Genomic DNA, 19,229 nt, shown 5'->3' with positions numbered 1-19,229 from the left:
AGGTTTTGTTCTGGGATAAACAAAGTTTATATAACGTCTCTCCAGTTTGTGACAATTTCCTGAGATCCGTGGTTTACGGTTCGTGGCTTTTGACTCCTGTGGCCATTTTAAAGGGACAGTGAGCCTTGCCTCAGCTCCCATAGGCAGTTTGCACTCCACCTTGAGTATGGAGAGCTGTGTAAATGCTGCATGAGTATTTCACAGGGTGTTTACTGGATAAGGAATGGAAGCTCTAAGAAGTTATATATAATTGCTGTGGGTTACACTGTGGTGGTTGAAATGCATGAATGCCTAAGTTTCAACACTAGAGGTTCAAATGAGAAAATTACAGCATTGGTTACTGAGCTCTTTAAAATCAGGAACTGCGACTAACTCATCTTTGTGCTTCCAACCTGTGCACAATTGTTTATTTGGATCAGTAAGTACATGAAAACTGTTTTTTAACCTCATGCACTTAAAACCATTGAAATTTGGCCTTGTAAGAAAATCGCCAGCCTCTGAGAGAAAGACTCACAAAACCAACTTCTGTCAATGACCAGAGATGTCACAAATCTAGATTTCTCATTTGGAATCTCAAGTGGGTGAATTTAATTAACTGCTATAATTAGAAGCTAATTATTAGAAGTGGGCTTGGAGCAAACAGTCCCACATCGACCCTGAGCTATCTGATCTCGAACTTTTCCATTTATTCCCTTATTGTTTCAATTCTATTTAATCCAGACAAAAACCACATGAAGAATGATGAAAATGAAAGTTTCCTTTAATTGGTATTCAAGATGTCATTTAGCTCAAAACTGTATTATTTGGAGAGAACATGCAGCTAATGCTAACGATGATCTTGTTCCATTGATATTTATCTACAGATTAAAGGCAGTTGCCCTTCCCTCACCTGTTGAGGAAGTGCTTCCTGCCACTCATTTTCTCCATAACCTCAAGTAAACCTCCATTGGTTTAATGACAATAAGCAATCTTATTGTACCATGACATGATGTTTGGGAAGAAAAATCTAAAATCTTTTACATGAAAAAAGTTTCATGATCACATGCTATGAAAAGGGGGAAAACATATACTTACCATAGGTAGTTTTTACCACAAATTTCTTGACCTTGGTTTCATTAAAGTCTCAACCTAAACATTGCAACCATATAGATTTCTTTAGAGTTTGTTCATGTCGTTGAAATTTGATTGAGAAAAATTTTAACATGGGACACAAAGGGTGATAAATGGAAGGAGAAGTTAAGGACTGAGCTGCTTTGCAGATCAGAGCATTTGAAAGTGAACGCCCAATGTGACAAGAAGCAAAAACCACAGGATACCATATACCTAGTGTCTGTACCTATATCCTCTCTCTATTTCACAGATGTCGCTGGGGTAGTGAACCCGATCCAACCCTGAAGAGCTCAGGAGAGGAAGGGAAGCCTTCTATTTGAGAAGATTTTGCTCCCGATGGGCACAGGAAAAGACATTGCCTGCCATGCTTGGAATTTGGATCCTCTTCTTAATCGCACCTCTGGGCATCTGGAGTATCGAAGGTGAAACGCCTACTTAGATTATTTTTTATTTTATTTTATTTTCCTTAGGGGCATGTGGGAGGTAATGTTTTTCCTTGCTGATCTTACTGGGATGTGGTGTTTATGTGGAAGACAATGGTAGATAAAAGGAAGTAGTTAGATTTGCTCACTGAAGACATTCTAGGACACTAATAGAACATGGTATTGTACTCAAGTCGTTTTGGCTGATTTTCTTAAAAACATGTTCTATTAGTAAGAAAAAAGAATTGGGTAGATGTTATAAGTAGTTAGGGACAAATTTAGCACTACTACTAGCAAAACGGCTCTGAATGTCATACTGATGGTGAATGGCTTGTTCTTTCCAAACCGAAGCTTGACAGAGTGAGTGTTGTATTACTCGGTTCGGTAGGAAAGGTATCAAATACCTCACTCCATGGCTACTCTGGAGTAATGTTGCTAAATAAAATCATACTACTTGCTTCCATGGAGTGTGTGCCTGGAGAATACTGATTGAGAAAATGCTGAGAAAGATAGAATTGGAGCATTCTGTCATTGCGTCTAAGAAAATGGTTCTGATTCGGGTGTCATTTGACATAGAAAACAGCTTGGGTTCTGCATAGATGATGTTCGGCCACTTCTGCAAAGATTTTATGAGTTCATTAGCTCCCTAACTTTGACACATTGTAAAGGGCTATAAATAGCTACCAGCGGTTTTAGATTTTTCTCAGGTCTGGTTTCAAATATCCTACTTTATAATAACCACAAGCACACATACTCTTTCCAGTTTTAAATCCAAAAATATGGCCCCTGAAAACCTATAAAATGGTATCTACAACTCTGGAACAGGGTGATTTGGAATTTGTCTCCATGATGCCAGGATGGCACATAACAAGGAGCAAAATAAAACTTCCCTTTAGTCATCTAAGTATTTTCATGATTGTATATTTTTATATGTGTATATTTACTATTATGTTGACACTTTCCATAAGATGCCTTCAATCACATAGCTACAACTGGAGTCAAATATTATAAATATTATTAAAAATCATTTATACCAATTTGAAGAATATATAAATGATTCCATGTAAAATGAAATAAAATAATTTTTAGTGCTTTATCAGACTGGGATTGGGGTACAACTTCTATTCCCCCTCCCAACATGCTTACAAAAAAGAACTTGAGTGTAAGAATGGGGTTAGTTTACTGGCTTTGCCACTTACTGTGTGTGTGTGCCTTTGGTTAAGTTTCTTATCTTCTCTTATCCTTAGTTTCCTCCTTTGTAAAATAGAGATAATAATTGTACCTAAATTATGGGCCTATTGTGGACACTGCATATGCAGTAATATGGATAAAATAACTGGCACAACAAGTACACACAATAAAAGCTTGCTAAATGTTAATGGCATTTTTGCTAATATTATTTTCACAGGCAACCCCCACAAAATTCAATTAAATGGGTAGCAAGGTTTAACATTACTATTTAAAATAGTTGAGTTTTTAAAGCTGAAATAAAATGAATATATTTGGCCCAAAACATAGTTAACCGAATTCTTTGGAAAATGAAAGGGAAAGCATTGGATAAAGTCCTGGCCAGGTATCTTACATAGCAGTTGATGGATTATGGCATTTTTTTCATTAAACTAGGACACAGGTTGAGATAAAGGAATGTTTGGTGAGATTTGTTCTCCCAGACAGAGCGAATGACTATTTCTTAAAAACCACACAACCTTTATATCTTGGAGAATTCCTGTGATTTAGTTAATCACTGAATTCTTTACACTGGCACAGTTTCAAAGTGTTTAAAAATAACTTAAAAAGATATTTTTCATCCTCCACTTCAATTCAATGTGAGATTGGTGTGTCTCTTCCCAGAAATCAGGCTGCACTGAGAATAAGGTTGTGAAAAATGTAACATTCACTATAAACTTACTTCTCTATAATGAAATCATGCTTGCTTAAGTGTTTCTCAAAAGTACTTAATGGAGGCACTCTGCCCCTTGATATCTGACGTAGAATTTCTAGTCCGATGAAAAGTATATGTGCAGAACATGCTGGCAGGGACTAGGCTGCAGTGCAGAAGCCTCTGTCAGTCACCTGCCTCACTGCAGGTGAGCAGCTCCAGCTGTGAGGCCCTGGGCCACTTGTTCAGTTGAGGGTCAACCTAGGATTCCACCTTTAAGCAGGCAGAAGCACTGCAGCTAATGTCTGACTACACACCTGGCACTATATATGATCCCGAATGAAGACTGTAGGAAATCTTTGATTGATCACGGCTTATTGTGAGAAAAAAAAATCCTAATCTGATCTGGTAGCAGAGGACACTCATAGTTGGGCTCTTTTGAGAACACAGTGGTTATGGCCAAGTCTCCTTTGGGTCTTGCCTATGTCTTCTTTAGCCTGTGTTGTGATACTTCGGTATGAACCATGGATCCATACTCCACATCCCACCCACAAAGATTGTGTTGCTTCACAGTGAACTGGCCATATTGTTAGGTCAGAGCAGAAACATTAGGACAGAAAGTGCTCCTTGAAGTTTCAGGGTCTTTATCAGGCTTATTTCTAAGACTGTATCTTTTTGTTCCTGTTGAAATGGGCACAGGAAGTAGAGCGCTGCCTTCTGCCAAATGCCTGTGTACTGTTATTATATGAATGCCTGCCACTAAATATGACTACCTTTGACGTAAATGTCTAGGAATACTTTCTGCAGTGGCAGGATTTCCTGAATTAAGGTATGAATAGGTTAATCCCTATGCTGATTACAGCTTTGAAAAGACTTCCTAAACATTAAAAAGCTCTTTAATTAACTGTTGCTTCCTCTTCCCCACTATCAAAATTTCCTCTATTGTAATGTTGAAGTGAAGTGCTATTTATCTTGCTTCACTGGAACTCTCCTACTTAATTTCTATTATTTGTGAATTTCACCTTTCCTGAGAGTTCAGAGTTGTTGAAAGAAAATGTTCAGTATCTGTAATCAGGTCTAAAAATGAAATCAACGTTTTGCTTTGTTCTTTGGAGAGGCAGTGGTGGGACTCTAGAGCTAGGACTAGATTACTATTCCATCTCTGCCATTCACTGGTTCTGTGACTATAATCTCTCTGATTCTCTTCCCTCATCTAAACAATGGGGACAATAATGACATTAACCTATTTGGGTTGACAAAGTCATCTATAAGTAACTGTTGATATCATTACCTGCTATCATCCCCAGTCACCAAGAAATGATAATAGAATTTGGGAGTCACGAGATTTGAGCTACATTCTGTCATCACATTGTATCATAAGCAATTTGCTTCACTTTTTCAATATTCTCCATTCTCTTACCTTAAAATAAGCTCGGTATTATCCACCTTTACGGTATCCTCTCATGGATTCTTACTTCTGTGTTTATCCCATAGAAGAAATTACTTACATGCATGTTTCTGTGTGTATACAAGCAGAGGTATCACTGTAGTTTTCTCAGAATGTAAATATGTACATTTTGAGGTTCACTTTGAACACAGGCCAAGAGAGTGTTAGAGGCCAGTAGTAGGGAAACATCAGGTTTAGCAGGTAGAGCTCCGTACCTCCTCTCCTCCTTCCTAATAGCCACATTTATTTTATGAGTACAACCTGGAATTTGAATATATCACAAACAATCCATTGTCCAGAAGTGGCTATAAGGAAGGTTGGGGCATTTAGGTTCTAGCTAGATGGTCATGGCTCCATTTCACTTCTCTGATATTAGAAGAGGAGAATTAATATTTGGGGGGGGGGTGGCAAGGAGGGCAATTGGCAGTTTCTGCCTGCATAGATATTGTTAAGTATCTTCTAGGGCTTTGAAAATGCCAGTGAATCTCAGTGTAGCAGAATGTATTAGGATGCCCAGGAAGTATCTGGGAAAGAAGTGAAAATGAACTTTCCCTGTGTCTTTCCAATAACACATAAACCTAAACTTACTCTGAGCACCACACTTAACCATTCTATCACTGTAGGCAATATTTAGAAATACTCATGTTGGTTTCTTTTTTAATAAATTTTTTTGGGTGATATTGATACTAAGATCATATAGGTTTCATGTATACATCTCTATAATTCATGATCTGTATATTGCATTGTGTGCCCACCACCCAAAGTCAAATCACCTTCTGCAACCGTGTATTTGGCCCCCTTTACCTTTTACTAGCCCCAACCCCCTCCCTCTGGTAACCGCCATACTGTTGCCTGTGTCAAATAGTTTCAGTTTTATACCCCACATATGAGTGAAATCATATGGTTCTTAGATTTTTCTGACTGACTTATTTTGGTTAGTATAATATTCTCAAGGTTCGGGTTTTTTTTTTTATGTCTGAGTAATATTCCATACTACTTTATCCAATCCTCTACTGAAACACACCTTGGTTGTCTCCATATCTTGGCCACTGTGAATAATGCTGGAATGAACATAGGGGTGCATATATCTTTGCAAATAAATGTTTTAAAGTTTTTTGGGTAGAGACATAGGAGAGGGATTGCAGGGTCATCTGGTTACTCTATTCTTAATTTTTTGAAGAATTGCCATACTGTTTTCCATAGTGGCTATACCAATCTACATTCCCACCACCAGTAAATGAGGTTTCCTTTTACTCCAAAACCTCTCCAATACTCGTTATTACCTGCCTTATTGATTATAGCCATTCTAAAAGGTGTGAGGTGGTATCTCATTGTAGTTTTGATTTGCATTTCCCTAATCACTAGTGAGGTTGAACATCTTTCCATTTATCTGTTGGTCATTTGTATGTCTTCTTTGGGAAGTGTCTGTTCAGGTGCTTTGCCCATTTTTAAATTGCATTTTTTTTTGTTTGATGCTGAGTTGTATGTGTTTTTTATATATTTTGGATATTAACCCTTTGTAGGACATGTCATTTGTAAATATTATCTCCCATTTGGTTGGATGCCTTTTTGTTTTGTTTTTTGTTGTGCAGAAGCCTTTTAGTTTGATATAGTTCCATCCATTTATTTTTGTCTTTACTTCCCTTGCTTTTGGGGTCAAATTCATAAAATGTTCTCTATGACCAAGGTCCATAAGTTTAGTACCTAATGTTATCTTCTATATAAGTTATTATTTCCGATAAAATGCTGAAGGCTTTCTTTGATGCTCCTGTCTCCAGCTTCTAAGATATTCTCTTAGATTTTTTCTGCCCTACTTTTCTTCCTGAAGTCACTGTGACCAAGGTGAAGAGCCTACCACCTCTGAAAGACAGGCCCACCTGTGTCAAGTAATTAGTGTCTTCCCAGGCCAGAGCTAGTCTCTAAATTGACAACATAAAACATTGTTTGTTAGGTCTCATTGTATTGAAAGATAATTACACATTGGCCAACAAACTTTACACCAGACACTCATTCTTGTCATATAGGGTGGGCATGACGCTGAATCCTCTGTCATTGCGAGGCAAACATGGTGCCAATAGGGTAGAATCACAAGGGGACATTTGTTACCTGGTAGGGAGGTACTTGGAAAAGTACCGAAAAACCAATATTTTTTTTACTTGATCAAGGCTGGCCTTGCTGGTTAATGAACTAGTATTTCTGTAGGATTTCATCTCTCAGATAGAAGAACATTTTCTCTGGGATATACTGCTTTTTCTATATTATATTTGTTTGCCTGATGAGTATACCCATTTTTATACATCACTGCTGATTCCTATGAAAGCAGTTGGAAACAACTATTCAGAGCGAAGGCAGATCTTCTGAGTTTCCGTCTTGTCTCTGCTACCTGTATGCCTTGTGACCTTGAACAATAACTCAACCTATCCACATTAATTTTATTCCAAATATATAATACCTGAAATTTATTGTTTGTTATGAGCAAGCAGAGTCCTACGGACCCTTCCTATATGCTCTCATTGGCTTTCACAACCATCCCCCTGCAAGAAAAGAGCTTGTACTTTAGAGTTAGCCGGGCTTGGGTTCAAGTCCTGGTCCTGGCTCTGCCTCCTACCAAGTAGTTCTCTTGACCTGTTAGTTTCTCTAACACTGGTTTTCAAAACTTAAAATAAAGATAAAAATAGTAACTAGTAACTACCTTATAAAATTGTTGTGAGGATCAAATGAAACAACACACACACACACACACACACACACACACACACACATGCACGCACATATATATAGTACCTAAAAGTGCATAGGACATAATAAGAACTCAAAAAATATTAGTCATATCCCTGTTTCTACTGTTTGGAGGATCTAGGATGGCTCTACAGCACTCGGACAATGTGAGATGCAATGTGCTTGTGGGCCAGTGGCAATGAATGTAGAATGCAAAGAGGTGATTCTGGAGGTGAGCTCCCAAAGTAACAAACCATCCATGAGCTATCTGACCTAATGATCACTAAAGCTCTCTGCTTGTCCTATTCTTTAATATCTCAAAAGAGACATGGCGTAGGTACTTTGTGACTTCGCTGTTTTTTAAATTGATTTCAGAGGTAGATAGATAGAAGTGATAAAAGTGAATGATAAAAGTGAATCATTGATTGAAAGGGAGAGGAAGAGATAGAAACATCAATGATAAGAGAGAATTATTGATTGGCTGCCCCCTGCACACCCCAGATTGGGGATCGAGCTCACAACCCAAGCATGTGCCCTTGACTGGAATCAAACCCAGGACCCTTCAGTCTGAAGGCCAATGGTCTATCCACTGAGCCAAACCAGCTATGGTGCTTTGCTAACTTTTAGGCAAAGCTATACTAGAATGACTGTTTCAAAACAAAACAACTTCAGAATGACCCCAAACTAGAGGAAGCCAAGAGATACATGGCTTGGTCTTAAAGTGCTCAACACAACTACATTGAAAAGATAGTCTTCAAATTTCCCTCAAATAGTTATATCACAAGATGAGAAATTCTAGCACTAGAAGAATTTGCTTCAAAATATGCTAAATTATAAAGCAAACCTAAAGGAAGGTTTTAAAGAGGAAATAATAATAAAAGATGACTATAACAGTTCTCTTAATTTTCTTGTTTCATGGTCTTTTAAGTAAAGGGAATAAATATGGAATTACACTATGTGTGTTCTTGGTACACATAAGTTAATTATTCCCAGTTCCATTTTAGCCAAAAAAACCTTCATGTTATGTAAGTCTCTCTCTCTCTCTCTCTCTCTCTCTCTCGCTCTCTCTCTCTCTCTCTCTCCCTCTCTGTGTATGTTTAGACTGGGAAAAGACACCTACTTCTCTCAAAAGACCAGTATCAGACAAGAAAAGAAAAACTTAAACTATTATTGCATACTAGTTCTATGTCTTTTATTTATAGTACATTATATGTTTCTCAGGTAGATGTGGGTGAATATCTTCTATCTGACAATAGGGGCTGAGACTCAGTCACTTTTTATTCTATCCCTTAAGATTAATTTATAGATTTTCTTAAACTAACAATGATCACTCTTTACAATAGAAACCCTGATTTTAACATATATGTGTGCATCTTTCTTATTCATATTTCCCCAAGTATTTCCAGCATTTCTTGGAATATCTGATTTATGAAGTGGGTTTATTTACCACAGAGTTAAAGTAGTAAGTTTAATCAACATTACGTAATATAATGTAATATTAGTGGTTCTGTATGAGGTGGAACTCCTCACCCTCATCTCATGTCATCACATTTCTGATTTTGTGAGTCAATGGCAACTAGCTTATAAGGGAAAGAATGCCCAATGGGCTTTCTGATGCTGTATATGTAATTCCCTGAGAGTGTCCAGGTGGATGCTCTCCCAGGATCTTTGATGGGTGATTACATGGCTGCTGTTGCTGTACCTGTATTGGCCTTGGCTATGCTCAAGCCACTGCCTCAGGGATCACTAAATCCACACCAATCTATAAGGGAAGAGGCACTGGTTTCTCTTCCCTGGTGGTCATCATATAGCTCCTCTTCTGTCCTCCACTCAAATCCTCTAAAGGTAAGCAGATCAGACCACCTGCATCCTCTGAAGACCTATTTTCCTCCTGAGGCTGAAGAATTATCTCTTTCCATAGCATTCTTACCATGTGTCTGAAATTGGTTGGTTGGTGATCTATCATAGCATCTGCTGAAAGAAGCTAAAGTCCTAGTTTATGTCACAGAAAATTATTAGCATATTATACCCTTTATAATCATTTCAGTTTTTCAAAAATTGTTTACATTTTTTTATGTTTAACTCTAATGTTATCTTAGCACCAGTCAGACATTCTGCATTTATTACAGGTGCTCATTTTGTTCAGTGAATATAATCATTTTGAACTTTCCATAATATGTAAGAATTTTTTAATGGAAAGATTTTTATCCAATGGAAAGCTTGGGTGGGATTTTCCTCATGATAATAATCAAGGCATATGGTCTTTAAAAAATAAGAAAAAATTGTATTTCATATAAGATTTGAATTACAAACTTTTTTTAAAAAATAAAAAGCTAATAAGTTTCACAAATTATGTATCCTTTTTGGCTCCTGCTGGCACTTGTACCTGCAGATACACTTGCTCAGCTGGGAGGTACTGGGCCAGGCAGCTGTTTGGGGCTGGCCTGACTTCCTGATTGGTGGATGTGGGTATCTGGATGACCACAGCATGTCAATTATTAAATATTTTTAATATAAACCTGAGTTGACATAAATCAGGCTTTTCCACTCTGCGTACTCATGAGGTCTAGTTTCTCTTTAGTGGTTAAAGCTTAACCACTGCAGGGCATGTTGAGGTGCATACATCCTCCACCTCAATGCCTTTGACTGGCCTCTCTAAGGGAGTTCAGCTGTGTCTGCTCTGTGTCCTTAGTACACAGAGAGCATTAGTCAGAGCTGTGGACAGATTTTTCTCTCCATGAAGCTGTCTCTGTTAAGTCTCAGGGTACATCATGCCATCTTACTTTTGAACCTTTTCTAAAGCTATTTCCTCGGTAGAGTCAGGTACCATCCCACCAAAAAGGTTGTAGAGCAGATAGGAAGACAGATACATAAACACATATCCTATATAATAAAGAGTTAATATGCTAATTAGACCAAATGGTGGAACAACCTTCCAGAAGGACCAGTGGACAGGGATAGGTTGTGAGGCAGCAGGGGCTGCTGTGAGGGCTGAGCCTCTTGCACGAATTTCATGCCTTGGGCCTCTAGTTTAATTATAATAGAACTAGGGGCCCAGTGCATGAAATTTGTGCACTGGGGGGGGGGTGGTCCCTCAGATCAGCCTTCCCCCTCTCACATACTGGGAGCCCTCAGGGGATGTCCTACTAACGGCTTAGGCCTGCTCCCTTCTCCCCTTGGGGATAGATCCTAAGCTGCAGTCTGGCCTCCCTTTGTGGGAGGCGACTGGGCTGATCAGGGGAAGGCACCAGCCCCATCCCCCCGTTGCTGCAGCCACTGTCAGTCACTGCAGCCACCAAGGTGTTTTCATCAACATGGACTCCAGTCCCTTCACTATGAAAAAATGACAACTTTCTTTAGGCATTTTCAAGATGTGTCTTTCACAGGATATGACATTTCTTAGCTCTCCAGCAGCAGACTTTTGTTTTTTTCTCTAGGAGTGTGGTGGAAAAACCCTAGATCACCTTTTTGGATTCTTATTACCCAAGTTACTAAGAATATTACCAGTGGCATACAGGGAGCTTAGCCAATGAGCGGTCAGAAAAGGTTTTTCCTCTGTAGTTTACACCAATCGCTGGCTCAGCCTCCGCCAAGGCCTGTAGCCTCTGGCTGAGGCTGCAGTCCTGGGCAGGGGACACCCAGATCCCTGCCATCGCCAGCTCCACCCCTTCCCAGGCCCTTGCCATCGCTGGCTCTGCCCCTGCCCCCTCTGATTGCTGGCTCCATCCCTGCCCCACTGCAGCCTCTGGCCAAGGCTGCAGGCCTGGGCAGGGGACCCCAAGACCCCTACAATACTGGCTCCACCCTTTCCCCTGTGATCGCCGGCTCTGCCCCTTCCCCCTCTAATCGCCAGTTCTGCCCCTGCCCAGGCCTGAGGCCTCTGGCCTGGGCAGGAGACCCCAGCCCCCTCCAATCGCCCACTCCACTCCTCCTCCCCACCCCCCCGCCTCCCCTGCCACCTGCCTGGCCAACAGGCCTGGACACTTCAGCGGCAGGGCTGAAGGGACTGGGCGCCACCATCTTTGTGACAGAGTGATGGAGTCACCACTAATTTGCATATTACTCTTTTATTAGATAGGATGCTGTATATCACACAAAATAACATGGGTCATTTGCCAGGGAGAATATCAAGTGGGCTTGGGTTGCTGGAATATGGGGGTGGGTTGAGTTTGCATAAGGAGGCAGGGGGTAAATTTTATTTGTTGACATCTGAACATGTCCCTGTAAGCATTAAAGAGTCTCTGGAGGGTTTTAGGCAAAAAGTCCTGTGATTGGATTTTCATTTTAAGAATACAAACTGACAGTAATGTGGAGAATGGATTGAAGTAGGGGGAGGGGAGCAAGGCCAAGTTTGGAATGTAGAAGATTAGTTGGTAAGCTGTGACAATAACCCACATGGAGCAGAATAAGACACAAATTAAAGTAGTGGCATGAAAACAAATTTTGCATGCTGAATCAAGTCACTTGGGAACTGATGAAATGGAACAGTAACGGGGAAAGATATCAAGATGACTCCCATGCTGCTAGGTAGGTGATGGTATTATACTATGATAATGGGAGGAAGACCAGATTTGCCCCAGGATGGAGTATGGGGTAGGAGGGAGTTCAATCTTCTCCTTGAAGCCTTTCTTGATTGATCCAGACACAAGGGCTCTCTTCCTCTTTGAGATCTGAGGGCTCTGAGAGACTGTATAATCAAGACAATCAAAGACAAATCTAATGGGAAAATTAAGGAGCAATGTCAGCCCCTTTCTGCATCCCCTTTGCACTAGAAACAGTCACATTACTAAATAAACTGTCACATAAACAATGAGGTATTCAAACCCCTGGTATGGGCAGTAAGGGGTAGATTGTCTGTACAGAATTTAAAAACAAATAAAAGTTGGTCTATTTTTAATTATCACCATGTGCCAGCAAGTCTCAATAATATCAGTGGTAGAATATTCTTCCCCTTAAAAATAATTTTGGTTTAAAGTTCTAAATAATTACTATGGTTACTGCTGAGTTTTAATAATATGTATGAAAGCTTCAAATTAACATATTTTTAGTACTTCCTCTTTGATAACAATTACATTCTATGCAGACAATAATGTAGTGAAAGCGTGAGGAACTAGGTGGAGGGGGGTAGTGGGGGAAAAACGGGGACATCTGTAATACTCTCAACAATAAAGATATTGTTTTTTAATTAAAAAAGGAAAATTAACTCAGAGAACTTCCCAGTTATAAAGTTAGCCCTGGACATATACAAATTCAGCTACATTTCAAGAGTAAATTCATAATGCTCAGAATCACTCAAGCTTGCTCCAGGCACAGTGTGTATCTCCAGCCCCTGTGGTTCTCCACATTCCTGCGTTTAAACAATAGATTTTAAAAACATAGTAATACCACAGTGATTACAGAGACAAAGAAACAGAATGTGAGAGGTTTTATTTCTTTCATTCTATGCAACCATTTTGAATATTTATTTGTTTAAAATTTGAAACAGTAAAACTGTACAGACTGAAGTACAATTTCATGAATGAACTAAAGTGCATTCATGCATGAAATGTTTGGTTGATTAGTATCTTTACAATTGAAATGTATTCTTCTCTTTAAAGTGTTAATTATTTTTAAATTAAAAAATGAATGAAGAAAAAAACTTTATATTTAGTAATTACCTACATTTTATCTTTTTTGGCATTTCAGTTTTTAATATAATTCACTTATTAGTTACTAGAAAATTATTTATATAAACTAATATATCAGGCTATAACTAAAGAATTAAAGTTCACACCAGGTAGATATAAACATTATTAAGTGAATAGTACATTTTCACTTTCTTGAATTCTAACATTATTTTTCAAATATCTCTTAACTTGCATGGTTATATGTACAAGTTCAGTAAAAATTATTCACTGGCTATGTGTCTTTTCATTTCATTTTATTATTTGTTTCATTTCACAATTATTTCTGTGAATATGTTCCCATATAGAAGAGGAGAATGTTAAAAATGTTTTCTGAGCATCAAATATGCCAGGTACAGCCTAGTCATGGGCTATACACATTGTGATAATACAACAGTGGTTTCCATGAGAATTCTTAAAAATTAAATCTTTATTTTTGAAAGTATTACATATGGCCCCCTTTTCCCCTATTAACCCCTTCCTAACTCCATAAGAAGTTTTAAAATGAGAAGCTTCCCAAACCTGTGAAGACTTGGAAAAGGATACTGTATCATTTGATAATTTGGGCATGGTTGAGATTTCATCTTTTACTGAATGTATTTAGGTTTTTTTTAGCGTTGAGAATTTCCTACCATTAAATCTGAATGTTTGAGAAAAGCAACAGGAACAATAATAGCAGGAACAACCATAACTAACATTGGCCTATAAACACCAGCCTAAAGCAAATGTGATCTTCATCTCTCTTCAGAAAATGTTTTGTTTTGACAAGACAAACCCATTGGGGACAGGTTTGGATGTCCTGAGTGTCATGAGAGGGATATGCACAATTCAGGACAAGCAGCAAAGAAAAGTCAACATGCTTGTCAGGTGGAAAATTAAAATGGTGCCATTGAGCTCAGTGCATCATTCCTGCCCTAAAAGCATTAGTTTTTGTTTCGGAGACATGGGGAATATAATATCTTCTTTGTACAAAGAGAGAGTATTCTTGATGACTTTGAGAGCATATGGCAAGCCTGAATTTATCTATTCATGCCTCTATTCAAGAAAAATTCCCATGCTAGACAATGTGGCAGTTGATGATCCCCATCCTGCTGATATGAGTATGCAGGAACTGCAGAAGTGTTCCCATAATCCCATTGCAAGTCAGTGATGTGGTCAGCTCACTCTCTTCTCTACTCTGTACACTCCTCCCAAACGTATAGTCAAAGAATGCTGGAACTACAAGGGATGATCAATTGTACTACTAGCACTGGGTGACAGCTCGATGGCTAAATGTAATATAAAAGAAAGCGAGACTTACAAGTAACTTTATAGTGTCAGTCACACACTGAGGGAGGTGAAGTTGTGTATGTATTTTTGTGTGGGAGAGGGTGGTAAGTGATCATTTCTTCTTTTTGCCATCCAATCCTTTTATTTTTATTTAAAGAAATGGAATGCCAGGGAGACTGGGTGCCTCTCTCAATATCACACAATGTTTTAGCATTTGAACAACCATGTTCAAATGAATATTCTAATTTTTAGCTATCTCATGACCTTTATAAATATCTCAAAAGCACCAAGCTCTGTATTTTCTCATGGTTGATAAGCAAAATGTAAACTTCTCCCACCTAATGCTATTCCATTTATTCTGAAGCAGCTAAAGGTCTCCATGTCACTGTTTCAGAAAACCATGACCCAAGTGCATATCAGTTCATGAATCTGCCATGAGATCCCTGCCCTCTCTGCCTTTGCCCTTCCATGGCCTCCCATGCCCACTCACTGCTCTAATATCAAAGAGCGCCTGGTTCACCTCATAAGGTTCAGCTCAAACACAACCTTGCCATAAGCCTTGTTCCAATAGCCCCAGTAGAAGTGAATCTTCTGCACACCCACACAAAGTTTGCACCTCTTTTCCAGTGTTATTTTGTTCTCCCATTGGTCAAGTGTTTTTATTTTCCACTGGAAGGCAAGCCCCATGCTGGCAGATACCATGTCTTATTTATTTATAAGAGATCCCTCTGAGCCTTCCTTTCAGCCCAGGTGAGCTCGAAGAAGAAAGAGTGGTAGATAGTAAACTTATTTCAGAGAAAATACCCTGTTGTTAATCTTGTCTCACAAATGGAATGGTAAGTTCCTTGAAGGAAGAAAGTCTTTGTCACTCTAGCTGGGTGGCTCAATTGGTTGGGGTGTCATCCCCTACACCAATAGCTTTTGGTTTCTATTCCTGGTCAGGGCACATACCTAGGTTTCAGGTTTAATCCCCAGTTCCGGCACATATGGGAAGCAACCAATGGATGTTTCTCTCTCTCTCTCTCTCTCTCTCTCTCTCTCTCTCTCTCTCTCTCCCTTTCCCCTCTCTCTAAAATCAATAATAATAATAATAATAATAATAATAAATATCCTCCCATGAGGATTAAAAAAAGAAATTTTTGGAAAAAGAAGGCCTTTGTCTATAACTATCATGTCGTTTTTCACGATGCTGGCACAGAGTTATGGGCTCTGTAAACTATGATTGACTTATCCCAGTAAATGAAAAGGGAACTTAGGAGGCTGAGAGAGCCTATTAACTTAGGGAGAGCATCGGACTTCTGGAAACAAAGGTTTCACTTGGTCTTTCCGCCTCTGCCTCCTTGCTTTTTTGTTATAAGTCTAACCACATCTTAGGTCTGTACTTCCTTTTGCTAAATTATCTTACCCTTTCTCTTCAACTTTTTGAAAACCTCATTCTCATAACTTCACTTTTAGTTTGCTTTCATTTTTATTCTGAATTTTTGGAAGCGACTGAATTGGGAAGCCTTATTGTGCACTTATTTGAGATCTCAGAGCAGTTATAAATACAGGGTGTCCCCTCAAAATGTATATGCACCTTGAATGATTATAAAGCCAGTGTTTATTAATATAGAGTTCATTTTCAAAATTAAGTGAGTTATCAGCTGTTAAAGTGTGTATACATATTTTGGGGACATCCTAATTATAAATATTCAGAGTTTCTAAAAGTTCTTTACAGGGCTCTTGTCTCAATCTGATTCCTGAAAACTCAATCAGGTAATACTTATTCTGAGCAAGGATTGATGATATGCAAGCAGAAATTATGGTGACAGGTTTATCAGGTGTTAGGAAATAGCTTAAAAAGAGCATATTTTTATACCATGCTGCCAAGATTATAGAAAAAAAAGTGAAAAATTATGCTAGGTATGTGGAATGTGGGGCCAAAATAACATACATCAGTGGTTTTCAACCTTTTTTTTTTTATCTCATGGTACGCATAAACTACTAAACTTCTGTGGCACATCTAAAATATACTTTTTGCTGATTTGACAAAAATAGGTATAATTTTGATTCATTCACAACAGATGGCTATTGTTGTGTTGACTGTCGTTATTTTTTCAGACAACCTAAGGGAAAAGAGGTCAATGCTTCCTACTAAATCGTCAGGTATTGCATGTTTTAAAAATTCGTGTGGCACACCAGTGTACCTACCGCGGCACACAAGTTGGAAATTGCTGATGTGTATTGTTTTTGTTGTAAGAAGTAAATGCGTTAAAATACTTACGCATTTTAAACAGCCCCTGAAATATGATAAGTAATTGACAAAAAATGCTGTTATTATTTGTTTCTTATTAAAGTACAATAATAACAATAAGTAACAATAAAAGAAACTATATTTTGTAATAAAAATATTTTGGAAATTTAGGAAATTATTGAATAATTGAGGAAATTATTTTTTTTCCAGCAAATATTTATTATGTGCTACCACATGCCAGACACTCTGCTAGTGAGGGTCAATTACTGAAAATGTTATCTCAAAAATTATAGCATGGTGCTTAAGAAATCTTTGGCAGAAACTGTTGAAGTGGCAAAGGTCTGGTTCTTCCAGGACAGATTTGATTTTAATTTTATTTTCCTATTTCAGGAGAAAACCCCTGTAAAACACAACTTCGTGTTCAGAGGGAGTCAATGCAGAACGTCTATGCAGGGGATCCATTTCAACTGGAATGCCCTGTGGTATACTGCGCTGAGAGACCTAACGTGACCTGGTGCAAGTTCAAAGAAACCCAGTGTTTGCCTCTGGGGGCTAGCCAACGGTTACACATGAAATGGGAAGACAGACAGAATATTGCTGTTTTTATTCTACATTTTGATCGAGCAGTGGCTAGTGACAATGGATCATACCACTGTTTTTTGAATGTTTCATCTGTACTCATTGAAAGTCACTCAATAGCTGTTAATGTGAATGGTGAGTTCTAGACAATGAGACTATCTAATATTTTTCTCATCATGTTTCAAGGTAAAGGAAAAACCCAGATTCTTAAGTAATTGTGTTAGACATTGAACTTATATAAAACATTAAAATGGTGCTACACCTCATAGACTATAACATGTATGCACATATGTGCGTGCAGGTTATATATGTGTTTTGGGTTGAGTGAATTAGAGAAGAGTAGAAAAATATAATAAAATTTGTTGTTTTGCCTTAAGGAAGAATAAAATTTATTTGGTAAGTCCAAAAGTAGATCTCTAAAATGTGGGAAAAATTACAAAGTGAATACCAATAGTAGTAGACAGTTTTCTATTCTCTGTCCTTGTTTACTTTTTCTTTTATTTTTCTTCCATATTTCTGTCCTTGACTTTTACTGGTAATAACTCCTTGAAGTTATGTTTGTAGTGGTCATAAAATTGTACATTTATTAATAAAGTTTTGAAGTTATGTTAATAGTTCATGTTTGCACAGAGGGCAAACAGCACACAAATAACCTGACTCCCTGATAAGTTTTAAGAATAGTTATGGGTTTAGCTGTCTCCACAGAGTCTCTCCAGAGAATTGCAATAGCCTCAAACTACAGAGGAAAGACAGGTTGACATTAAATTGGGCAAAACTAAACTGAATGAAACATGGAAAACAAAAAAGAGGATTGGGGGACAGTAAAAAAAAAAATTTGGTTTATAAGACTCTCACAACTAATATCATATTTATTGGTGAAAGATAAAGCTTTTCCCCTAAGAAGAAGAACAAGACAAGGATGTATGCTTCTATTCAACATTGAACTGGAATTTCTAGCCATAGCAACTAGGCAAGAAAAAAACACTATCCAAATTGCAAAGGAAGAAGTAAAAATATATTTTCACAGATGATATGATATTATAGAGAAAATTCTTTAAAATCATCAAAAACTACTAGAGCTAATAGATGAATTCAATGAAGTTTTATTCACAACAGAGAAATAGTAGTATTTCTATCGTCTAGCAATGAGCTAGCAATCTGAAAAATAAATTAAGAAAAAATCCCACTTAGAATAGTATAAGAAAGAATAAAACATGTAGGAATAAATTTAACCTAGAACGTACAATATTTTGGTGCTTGCTGCAACCCTGAGACTCTGCTTTTGAAAATTTGGGGTCAAACTGAATGCTAGTTGCTTGTGACCATCCGTGCGCTGGTTTATAAACCTCTTTAGAACGGAGGTTGTGTCTCAAACATCTTTGCTTCTCTACAAATAGATGGCATAGTGTCTGGCACATAGTGGATGGTTCAATAAAGATTACTTTGTAAATGGATTAAAAAACAATCTATGGTAAGTGAAAAAAATGCCTTTAATAACCTGGAGAAGACTATATTGAGGATTTATGGAATTAATGCTTTCTGGAGAGAATTGTACTATTAATTCACATAATAAGATAAAATACTAAAATTTTAAAGAAGTAATATATATTTTTTTAACTGGCAAAATAAATGCTAAAAATAAGCAAAATTTTCCCTAGCAAGTTTGGCTCAGTGAATAGATCGTTGGCCCTCAGACTGAAGGGTCCTGGGTTTGATTCTGATCAAGGGCATGTACCTTGGTTGCAGCCTTGATCCCAGCTCCAGTCAGGGCGCGTGCAGGAGGCAACCACTTGATGTGTTTCTCTCACATTGATGTTTCTCTCTCTGTCTCTTCCCTTCCCTTTCACTTTCTTTCTCTAAAAAAAGCAAAACTTGCCCTAGCCAGTGTACCTCAGAGAGCATCAGCCCC

At 38.1% G+C, this 19,229-nt stretch overlaps 1 protein-coding gene across 1 annotated transcript in view; it reads left to right on the top strand.

The window, feature by feature from the left end:
• The first annotated feature begins 1,328 nt into the window (after positions 1-1,328).
• Positions 1,329-19,229, top strand: part of BTLA (B and T lymphocyte associated) — a 29,833-nt gene continuing 11,932 nt past the window's right edge. Inside the window, exons 1-2 of the mRNA XM_015559184.1 lie at positions 1,329-1,532; positions 17,132-17,455. Coding sequence (XP_015414670.1) covers positions 1,475-1,532; positions 17,132-17,455 — 382 coding nt within the window. The 5' untranslated portion in view covers positions 1,329-1,474. The remainder of the gene's footprint in view (positions 1,533-17,131; positions 17,456-19,229) is intronic.

Source organism: Myotis davidii, unplaced genomic scaffold (assembly GCF_000327345.1).
Source record: "Myotis davidii unplaced genomic scaffold, ASM32734v1 scaffold450, whole genome shotgun sequence".
NCBI lineage: Eukaryota > Metazoa > Chordata > Mammalia > Chiroptera > Vespertilionidae > Myotis > Myotis davidii.
This window is presented reverse-complemented; position numbering and strand designations above follow the sequence as displayed.